This window comes from Euprymna scolopes, chromosome 3, assembly GCF_053919585.1.
Source record: "Euprymna scolopes isolate OS-2025 chromosome 3, ASM5391958v1, whole genome shotgun sequence".
NCBI classification, from domain to species: Eukaryota; Metazoa; Mollusca; class Cephalopoda; order Sepiida; family Sepiolidae; genus Euprymna; species Euprymna scolopes.
In genome coordinates this window covers 39,543,012-39,555,588 of record NC_136484.1, presented here as the reverse complement: position 1 = coordinate 39,555,588, position 12,577 = coordinate 39,543,012, and the positions used below count along the sequence as shown (strand labels likewise).

General features: G+C 31.3%; 1 protein-coding gene across 3 annotated transcripts in view; it reads right to left on the bottom strand.

Annotated features, from left to right (window-relative positions):
- The window catches only part of LOC145254595 (orexin receptor type 2-like), a 774,875-nt gene that overhangs the window by 211,841 nt on the left and 550,457 nt on the right, over nt 1-12,577 (bottom strand). For all 3 annotated transcript variants that reach the window (XM_080113217.1, XM_080113206.1, XM_080113211.1), the window contains exon 5: nt 6,040-6,158. In XM_080113217.1, the coding sequence (XP_079969343.1) occupies nt 6,040-6,158 (119 nt within the window). The remainder of the gene's footprint in view (nt 1-6,039; nt 6,159-12,577) is intronic.

Below are 12,577 nucleotides of genomic sequence, written 5' to 3'. Positions count from 1 at the left end.
TTAGCGCTGTGCTTTAAACTAACAACTTATTTTAAAAAAAGTTAATTATCACTTTTGGTCCACCTCCACAATTTTTAACATAAGTTGGTAGCGGTTGTTTATAATATATCTATCTGTCTATATATATACATATATATATATATATATATATATATGTATATCTACATATCTTTATATCTATATATATATATACATATAAATATATATATATATATATATATATATATATATATAGACGGTTGTTACTAGTCTTACTTGAGAACAATTTAAGCAGACAACATTGTCTATTTACAAACACAGTACCAATTCCATGAACTCGACATTTAAGAAAGATTATTGATTAAAACTAAGAATTAAATGTCAAGAAAATAAATTTTACTAAAAGTAATAACGTTCTAAAAAGTTTGTACGTTACGTGAATCATTTTACGTATATCATTAACAAATTAACTACTGATAAAATATACACAAATGCATGTTTATACAAAAAAACTTATATGAATCGTCTAGCAATTGTTCGGTTAATTATTACTGTTGATGATTTCAGGCAAACTTTACGTACTTAAGACTACACTTAATTATGGCGACTAAATCAGCCATTTCCTGCCAGAAGCAAGACAATTAATTAGAAAAATAAAACGGAACAAAACCAGAATTAGTAAATTTGAAACCTGTATTTAATTCAACGAAATATGCTTAAAACAAATAAAATGTTTCACAAATATACATGTATATATTTACATACACATTTCTGACAAAGCAATAAATTGCATTTTCTGTAGTTTCTTGGTTTTCTATATTCTCATAGGCCGATTTAATATGCACGAATAAACACATACATGCAATGATAGTATAAAAATAGGCTTATGTCAAGTAAGCTACATAAAAACGCTTTAATTACATCTCCAAAGTAAATTATAAAACATTTTTCAGTTCTAGAAAAACAAGTGAAGCATGCATGGTCCCCCGTGGGGGCACGGTGAACGAGGCATTAACAAAATTACTAAGTTCAGCATTTGACCCTCCCTTCGATTTATCCCCAAAAGTCCCCAGGGGACGTCAAATCCTTATGAAATTTTGGGCCTTAACATATGTAAATTTGAGTTCTGTACCATGCAAAAGAAACAAAAAATGACTAACTCCATCATTTGCCCCCCACACACCGTATTTAGCACCAAATCTCCAAGGCTTTAACATATTTAAATTTGAATTCAACCCTACGCAAAACTGCTAAATAGACATACACAGACAATTTTTGACGAATATGGTAAAATAGTCTAAAAAATAGAGTGCTTTTATTAGCCCTAAAAGAGCTTCTGGCGCGCACCCAACAGTTATCATGACGTATACACAAACAAAGTTATATAAAAATCAGTTAGTTACAACTTTTCAGAAAGTTTTATGAAAATCCAAGGCATCAAATTTTTTTTTGATGAGCAGAAAAGTGTACATTTTAGCCATTCTAACCAGAAAATCACCCCTATGGGTGCAACCGGAGTTTTCCTGGGAAATACGTTCTGTTATTTTTTTTACTCATATCATGTTTAATGTTTGTGCAAAATTTTAAAAAATTCGAAGGCGTAGTTATTGCGAAAAGTGCGGACAGACCTACGGGCGAACGGACAAGGGTGGGTTTACATTCAACCCTCATTTTCTGGGGGTCACTATATATATATATATATATATATATATATATATATATATATATATATATATATATATATATACGTAATATAATATGTCATTGCATAAGCGCACATATATTATCACGTTAAATACACACAGGTATAATATATATACACACACACACACACACACACACACACACACACATATATATATATATATATATATATATATAGTAAAGCTAAACGTCTGTGTGTGTACATGAATAGGCTCCTATATGGTTTGATATTATGCTAAACCTACCACATACAACGATAAAACAGGTATCAAGGAGTTAAAGATGGGTGTCACATTTTGAACGATGATGATTTATTAAAATTGTGAGGTCTGCATACACTTCCCGCCCCCAATAATGAAAATAAAAAAAAACCAACAACAAAAACTTTTACAAGTGTTTTTGATATAGATATGCATAAGAATACTTTAATAAGTATCTTTCAGCTTGAACAAGGATGGTATTATGAAGTTGTGGTGTCTGTGTTCGCGCCTATCTTCCATGAAATGGAAATATGCCACAAACTTTACCAAAGACCTTTGATATCTATCCGCGTAAGTATACTTTGATAATTATGTTTCACTTTGAAGAAATATGGTATAATAAAATTATGGAGTTCGTGTTTGTGCCTGACCTCCATAGAATGGAAATACAGTAAAACTCATTTAATGTGGACTTCCTCTAAAGTTGGACTTCCTCTCATTTGGACTTCTTCTAAACCTGGACTTTCTCTAAACTTTAATTGTCTCGTCGTTGCAATTGTATTAGCATATTTGATGCAGAGTTGCAGTAAAACTGCTTACATGGTTTATTCAGATATTGCGCAGAAATGTTAATATTGGTACTATGTAATTAATGTAGATTAGCTATTAATAATTAATTTACACTAACTATAATTTTTTTTCAGATTGCTATATTTAAAATAGTGTAAAACAACCCATCACAATGGTTTGCAACTCTTAAATCAGAGAATACATCTGGTCTAGAAAATATTTTTGAAACAAACGGTTACCGACCAACCACTCTGTTCTTAAATCACTTAATGCAAATGATGTTGAAATGTGGGTGCAACAAGATGAGGAAACTACTGATCAATATTCTGAAGGCAGTAATGGTGATGAAAATAGTGACAGCTCCCATTCTCTTGACCCTAATATAAATAATCAAGGACACTCTGATGAAGCAATATCATGGGATGGTGCAGAAAAGTCTATGGAGAAGATTATAAAATTTCTAGAAAAAAGTCCTTATTTTAATGAAAACTATGTTTTGCAAGCAATGTCACTCCGAAGAGATATAATCATAAAGAAACTACAAAACCAAGAAATTGTAGATTTTTGTGATCGCTTATGGAATAAAATGGCAGCTCCCGAGAGCTCAATTGATAAAAATAGAGACTGCAATGAAAATCATTCAATGAATAAATAAAAAATACTGTATTTTACATAAATGTATGATTTCTGTAGATGATAACTTGGGTAATAAATACCTAACGAGTAAGAGTAGATTTAATTTATTTTCAATGTTTTTTTTCCTGGTAATAATATTTTACTTCTTACTTGCAATACATCGTAAACTCAACTTAATATATACTTGAAGTATCATATAGCAATGAATTTCATTAACTATTTCCTAATTCTTAGAAAATTAAAGTTAACTGCAGCACATTCTTTTATCACGAAACTTGAACAGCATCCTCTAATTTGAACGAAACGGATGTTCAAATTATAGGAGTTATACTGTATGCTACAAAGTTTTACAAGGTTGTTTAATATAGATCCACATTGACATATTGTGATAAGCCTGTTTCTGTTTGAACAGGTGTAGCATAATACAATTAGTGGCCCTATTTGAATTTCATAGAATGTTTTTTTTAATCTTTTTTGCTAAAATATAATTTAAAATAATATTTTGTTTGTGAATAATGTCGAAACCAAATCAGGTGAGCAAAACAGAGTTTGACCAATATTGATATCATTTATGATAAAAATGAAAGGGTTAAACTATTTGATATTATCTTCTGTCTGTGCGTTCTTTCCCCCTTCAAGTTATTGATTTTTTAAATATAAAAGTTACTTAATGGCGTTTAGTTTAACTCTTCCATTTTTTATCATAAATTATTAAAATATTGGTGAAATGCTGTTTCAGTCACCTTAATTGATTTCGACAATCCTTACAAACAAATTATTTTAATTAAGCCCTATTTGAGAAAAAACACATATGTTAAATAGGGATTCATGTATTATTATTAAATAAATGAAAGTAGTAAATGATGAGGTAGATAGAGCATGCCAAAGCAAAACATACAATCGATTTTATGAAGTATAAATGAAGTTTGTGAGAGGCAAGAATCACCTCAGTCGAGAAAAATTTGACTGATGAGAAAATAGAAGATACTGAATTTTTATTCATTCATTCGAAAATAAAATAAAAAATTATTTATGCTATAATAGATATGACACTTGGAATTATTTATGAACAAATAAAGAACTTTTATTTACAAAAAATTTTAATGATTTTTTTAAATCTCTCACGCGCAAGGTAATGGACTTTATTTACTTTTCGCATATATTATAATAGTTTGATTCATCGAATTATAATTAATTTTTAAAAATTGAATATAATTTAAAAATAGAAAATAATTTGTTATAGCCCTTTCATTACATCTCACTTGACCCAAAATCAGTTTGGAAATACAACACAACATGTTTCATAAATGGGTTTTTATATGTATCATTTTATGATCAGAGATAATTCCTTCAATCATCTTCACAAAAGTCAAAATCTCTTCCATCAGTTTGTAATAACTTATGCCAGAGATTGTGGAAAACCAGACCTGTTTATTACATTCACTTCAATCCAAAATGAAAGGAAATTCAAGATTAACTTTTCCCCGGACAAACATCATCAATCGACTAGATCTATTGGCTAGAGTGTTTCGCCTGAACATAATCAAAGTGATGAATCTGATAAACAAATCAGAAATCTTTACGATTCTACGATTCTACATGCCAATAATTGAGTGGCAAAAATGAGTCTTGCCTCACGGGCATATATTATTACGGCTTATGAGAAAAAATAAACTCTAATCAAATTGATTCCATTATATCAGTTCAGTTACCAGATATACAAACTGATCCACCTTTATTTGAAATAGTAAAGAGTCATACAGTGCATGGGTCTTGTGGTAATATCAATAATAATTCCCCTTGCATAGTTGATGGCCGATGTACAAAAAGATACCCTAAATCTATCTACTTGAAACTCAGTTTAGTGAGAATGGTCATCCGTCTTTATGAAGAAAATGGCCTAAAGCTGGTTCCTTTAAAACTATGGTTAGAAGGCATAAAGTTGGAAATAGATAGACTGTACCTTATTCTCCCATACTTTCAAAGACATGCAATGCTCACATAAATGCTGGATTTTGCAATTCTGTGAAATCTATAAAATATGTTTGCAAATACAGAAAAAGGGGATCTAATGCAGCCATTTGTTCCTTACAAAATATGTTAATGAGGAAGTTACTCTATATGAATTTGGTAGATATATCATCACCAATAAAGCATTTTGGCGTATTCTGGGGTTTCCTATTCATGAAAGGCATCCTCCAATCACACGGCTTGCGGTTATCTTAAAAAGTGTAAGAGGGTTTATTCCACACACAAAAATGCTGACCAATTTTCCTTAAACCCAAGAAATACAACCCTTATTGCATTTTGTTAAAATAAAATTTCACACAACAATCGGAAGCGTTTATTCTGTGCACCCACATCACCACGAATGTTTCGTTTTTGAGACTCCACGTCCTGAAATAAGAAGATCGATTTCATTTTTATTTCTAAGAACAATTTATAAACAAGCAAATGTTATATTGATTTACATGGTTTTACATTCTATTTACAATTGAGAAATTGAAATGGGACAATACGTGCGGATAATAGAATCTCCGTTTTTTTCTGCTTTTCTAAAAACATGTATTTTGCTGGTCACGCTTAGCTACGAAGGACACCAAAGTTGATATAAAAATATATATTTATTTCTGCAAAATTTTACTTCTCTTTTCATCATATTTTGCTTTGGTTTCGATAACCCACAATTTTTTCATAATCTTTCATGATATCATACATCAGTGCCCATTTTGAAGGCTCTTTTTGAACCCACTTAATGACGGGTACTTCTTATAATATATATATATATATATATATATATATACATATATATTTGTATTTGTTCATATTAGTAAGATTATATATATATATATATATATATATATATATATATTTATATATAAATATATAATAGACAAAAAGCCTGTAGGTTCCGTATTTTTTTAATAAAAAATATGTCTGCGTAACTTACCACTCATGAAACAGTAGATGATCGGATTAATGGCGCTGTTTAGGTGACACAACCAATGCGCTGCCAATGCTATTGGTGGTATTATTTCCTTGGGCAATTTTTCCAGAACATTCACATATCTGCAAAATCCAACGAAAAAAAATCTTACTTGTATAAATATTAAATTGTGTTTTTTTTTTAAATACAAATAACATAAATTAATAAAACCAACAAGAACACTAACGGCATTTCTAACAAGTCTCAATAATCATGTTTTCTCGAGAACTCTTATCGAAATATATAGTCAACCGTATATCCACAGGCAAATTATGGTCGATTTATAGGAATTAACACACTTTATAATCACGGATATATATATATATATATATATATATATATATATATATATATAATTCCTTACTATATATATATATATATATAATTCCTTACTATATATATATATGCGTACATATATATGTAATTCTAGGATTAACACACTTTATAATCATGGATATATATATATATATATATATATATATATATATATATATATATATATATGTGTGTTTTGAAAAAAGAAAAACTGAATGAATTCCGTTTCATCCATATTGCAGAGGACATCTTCAGGATATTAACAGGAAAAATGCAAAAACAGAAAACGATCATAGACCATACGAAAATGAAAGGAAACAGTGTAAGAATCCTACCCATATCGGGAATAAAACTATTTGTCTGTGTGGGTTATTTTTCTTTTTTTGTATTTTTCCTTTTAATATGCTTAGGATGCCCTCTGCAATAGGGGCGAAACGTTGATCATTTCAGAAATTCATTCGGTTTTTCTTTTTTCAAAACAACATAACGTCCACCATCGCTGGTATTTTTATTTTATTTTTATTCATATATATATATATATTTATATATATATATATATATATATATATATATATATATATATATATATATATATATACTAGCAAACGTACCCGTCAGTGATTGGGTTCAAAAATAGCCTACAGAAAATGGACTCTGATTTATGAAAGTATGATAGGTTATGAAAAGGAAGGACTGTAATGAGATAGCTTCGAATTTGGGGGTATCAAAACCAAAGCAAAATCTGATGAAAGTAAAAATAAAATAGATAAACCCCATAATTTATTATACCATACCTGTTCACACTGAAACACTAATCACAATATTCTGTGGATCTATATTAAAAACCCTTGTTAAACTTTGTGACATATTTCCATTCTATGAAGTTCAGGTGCGAACGAACACCCCATAATTTTATTATACCATATTTCTTCGAATTGAAACATAATTATCAAAGTATACTTACACAGATAGATATGAAAAGTCTTTATTGAAGTTTCTGCCTATTTCCATTCTATGGAGGCCAGGCGCGAACGCAGACCCCACAATTTTATTATACCATCCCTATTTAAGTTAAAACATACTTATCAAAGTATTCTTATGTACATCTATATCAAAAACACTTGTAAACGTTTTTTTTTAATCTTTACATTTTTTTATTTCCATACTTTGTGGAAAGGCGCGAACGCAGACCCCACAATTTTAATGAACCACTGTTCTGCCAGATCAAAAATTCCCATTCCTGTGTCTGAATACATCTTCTATCATTATATGTAATCAGTTTTTTAAAATAGTCAACCATATAGGAGCCTATTCGTGACCAGGCACACACACATACACGCACAGACATTCAGCTTTATATTATATATATATATATATATATATATATATATATATATATATATATATAGTAGTCATCGACATACAGCCGTGTTCGTTGTATCACAACTCATCAATGCCGCAAGACTAGAACCTTTTCCAAGTCGAGGATAGGGCCTTAAACTATCGCGTTAGTCAGCTGTAATACCGATCGACTCACAGGAGCGGTGCCCACAAATAATTTCGCCAAATGTCTATTTTAAACAAACATTCGTCCACTACTTTTAGAGTGCTCAAACCGCTTCCTATGAAAAAACAGCGAACCCCGAATTTTTCAGCCAATTAAGTAGCGGATGAGATTATTTACGACAGTGCTCTACCCAATAAAATTATAAATATATATATATATATATATATATATATATAACTAGGGCTATGACAACAGCATATTCTTTTCATTGTTTTGCCACTCGACTATGTATTCGACACAGTTAGACACAGTTATTCAACTGAGAAGCGCATCACTCTATATAAAAGCATATAAGATATCAACAAATACACGTCTGGGAGTCAAAATAACGACAAGAATATGCTGTTTTACTGCCGCTATATATAACTATGTATACTATAGCAGTGTGTATTGTCTTATTTTTTCATTTATGCATAAGAACATTAATGGCGTATTTTCGGGATTATAATTTATATATTCGTATAGGTCTTAAAACGAGTAGTTACTAAGTTACAGAAAATTAAGACACATATTGATAAAGATTCTTTGTTGGAAAAATAAAAGACGTGATGGAGGATTTTATTTCTGCATATGAAATAAATACACACTGTTGCTGTGAGGATATCACTGGTAAAATAAGACAAGGCTTGGTGTTATGATATTAGTCTACAAAATAATAAGGTGACACCAATCATATATAAAATCTGTGGAACTCAGAATAAAGAGTTGAAGATTATTCGTCGCATTCCCTTACTTTTAACCGTCATTGCCGCTAGCATAGTTGCCAGAAGCGGTGTATTTTCTATTATCAAGCCTAAAAAATATGTAGAAAGCCAGAAAATACGTTTTGCTGTTTAAACACTAGAACGATGACAGCTACCTTCATCCCTACTGGAATTCGTCACTTTGACATGTGTCTCTATTTATGACGTTTGAACAAAATAATTCTTCGTCTATATATTACAAGCGGGGGGGGCACTCAGCTTTGCTCGGGCGTAAAATACGCTTAAATATGATAGTTTAATTCGCCCAGATTTCGCATATATTATTGTAGGGTCGTGATTTAAAAATTTACAAAAAAAGTATTTCGAAATTGAAACTGTATCATTCGAAGCTGGTGACATTGCTACTGTACTAACATGACACGTATAGAACCCAATTAAAAATTTAAAATATACTTAAATGAATGTAGAAAATGTATAATATGTTTTGGAATTCTGACCCCTTTTGATCCCTTAAAAACAATTTTAACCGGCTAAAGACCCACAAAAGAACGACCCGTAAAAATTCATGTGATGCCCCTAGCAACGCTCTGCGACTTTTAGTTTCGGAGAGGATAGAATCTGAAAATATGGACAGACAGACCGACAGACAGACATATGGCCGTTTATATATTAGGCTACTAGATCTGTTCAACCTTATTTTCCTACTATCTGGAATCAATCTATCTCAGCCCCTGATATTGTTCCACTGTATTCATATTGAAAAGATTTACCAAGACAAGAGTCAAATATGGATATAGTATTATTTTTCTTCAAATAACAAATATTTAAATAATCGATCGTTAATTAGAATTAGTGATTATAAGAATTAAATATTCCCAATATTTTAATTTTCTCATTATGAATTGGTGCATGTATCGATAATAGCGTAGTATTAACCAATGCAGAAAGACGAAATAGGCCAGTGTCTTTTGCTACAAATAAAAAGCCTCGTCTTGTTCATATAGGTAGCTGTATATATGTCACATTTGGTTGGGAAGGCAGTGTGAATCTAACAGCCTTCTTTTACTATACGTTCTTTTACTTTGTTGCAAAACTCGTCGTCATTTTAATAATAATAATTGTAAAAGCAAGCTGAGTATCCGACTCACAGGCTTCTTTTTCATTAGCTGATACAATAAGTTCTAAAGGATTGCGTCACCTAATTATCGAGATTGTAACAAAGCAGCGTATGACAGCAAACATATGCAAATGACCAAGCCGGCTGCGCTATGAGACGTCACAGCAGAGACAAAAGGACACACGTGGATATAGAAGCAGGGTTCGGAAAAACAAGTTTCTGAGACACGTGTGTGACGTCACAACAGGGAAAAGAAATCACACATTTCCGAAAAAGCAGAAGTAAATGGCTTCAGTTTAAAACTGACAGCGCGAGCTGAATTTGTGCCCCCTTTCTTTCTCCTGTTTACTTGTAATTGAGGCTACATATAACGGTGCTGGATTACTCCACTTGCTCTTGCTTTTTCTCTTATAATGCTGAGTGTTTTCAAGGGATTGCATGCACCATTATGAACTGCTTATTATGCTTGTTTTTTGTTTGTTTTTTTGCTTAGTAGAAAACATTCTTACTGTTATGCAAAACATAAAGATAGCACACATTCTGAGTTTACTAATTGTTTCGTGGGTTTCTGTTTATATATATATATATATATATATATATATATATATATATATATATATATATATATATATATACAGTGATGATCATATTTATTGGCACGGTAAAATAAAAGTTAAATTTTGTCTAATAAATTCTAAAAAAAGGATTAAATTAAAGAAAATAACAAAGTATATTATATATTTTTAACTGGCCTTTCCGATGCGGCAATCGGATTTTAGAAAAAATAAATAACAAAGGAACAACACACATAATTGCAAAAAACCCTTGTTCAAAATTATTGGCACGATTTATTTAATAATCAATTGTATAGCCTTTGGCCTTGAATACCTTCCTCAGTCGCTTTTCATAGTTTACAACCAAGTTGTTGCACTCTTCAGTAGTAATTTTAGCCCACTCTTCCTGACAATAATCCTCCAATTGAATAAGATTCTTAGGCTTCCTTTGCATTACCCTCAATTTTAATGTTCTCCATAAATTTTCAATTGGATTAAGGTCTGGGCTTTGTGATGGCCACTCCAAAACATTAATATGATTGTCCTCAAGCCATTTCTTAGTCAGTTTAGCCGAATGCTTTGGGTCATTATCTTGCATGAACCACCAACGACGACCAAGTGAGAGCTCTTTAGCAGAGTCTTTCAGGTTTTCATCCAATATTTTAACATAATCTTCCTTTTTTATGCTACCTTTGACCTTAACAAGTCGCCCTGGTCCAGAGGCAGCAAAGGATCCCCAAAACATCAAACTGCCTCCACCGTGCTTCACTGTGGGTATGGTGTTCTTAGGCAGGAAAGCTTCGCCAGATTTTCTGTAAATATAAGACACTTTATTATGGCCAAATAACTCTATTTTCGTTTCGTCAGTCCATAGAACACGTTTCCAGAATGCAACATCTTTATCAATATGACGTTTTGCAAAGGCTAGCCTTGCTTTCAGGTGCATAGGCTTCAATAAGGGAGTCTTTCTCGGACGACATGCTTTTAAACCAGCTCTCTTCAAAACTCTACCAACTGTATGTCGAGATACATTCACTCCAGAGGTGCTCTGTTCATCAACAATCTCCCCAACATAGATCCTTGGGTTTTGTTTTACTTGTCGAACAATTTTCCGTTCATCTCTTGGGGAAAGAATCCCTTTTCTCCCTCTACCCTCTAAACTCATAACGTGGCCTTGCGATTTGAACTTGTTTATTATGGCTCTAACAGTGGATTTGGGAAGGTTTAGCTTCTTTGAAATTTTATCATAGCCCTCCCCATTGGTATGGCATGCTACAATAAGCTTCCTGACGTCTTCGCTGTGTTCCTTAGTTTTAACCATGGCGATTGAAAATTATAATTTAGTCACTTATAATAGTTTAAATAAATCGCTATCTAAAAATTATCTGAAAAAAATTATTCACTGAATTAGCGTTAAACAAGCATAATATGGCTATAAAAAAGTTCAGAAAGCACGTAAACCGGAAATTGATTGATATTATACTGATAATAAAAAGAAAAACAAAGCCGTGCCAATAATTTTGAACAAGGGTTTTTTGCAATTATGTTTGTTGTTCCTTTGTTATTTATTTTTTCTAAAATCCGATTGCTGCATCGGAAAGGCCAGTTAAAAATACATAATATACTTTGTTATTTTCTTTAATTTAATCCCGTTTTTATAATTTATTAGACAAAATTTAACTTTTATTTTACCGTGCCAATAAATATGATCATCACTGTATATATATATATATATATATATATATATATATATATATATATTAAATGCATACATCATGTCCCAAAATATATAACTAATAACAGAACAGCAGAAAACCATCTATTATGAAACTAACTAAATATTTTTGACAAGACTATCTTACAAATGGGACAGAATTAGAAAAAAAGTCTGCTGTACAAGTAACTCAAAAGAGTCGTCAAAATAAAGCAAGAACGCCCAGTTAAAAAAACTGGGGAAATAAGCCAACACCCAGAACTATATAGACAAAAAAGGCTCTATAGCCTTGTTAAACAAAGCATCGCCCCACGATAATTAAGAGAGGATTATAATGGCTGGCCAAGATCAAGTCATAATGATCAACGCTTTTAAAATATAAGTGGTCCCAGCAATGGCAGCAAGTGAATCTTCTGCCACACAGAATAGAGAGTATGAGCCACATGATATCTTAGTTTAAGGTTCTGCTGGAATACGGCTACTATACATTGCGATACAATAGAGTGTGTAACGATCAGTAAAAAGTTAAAT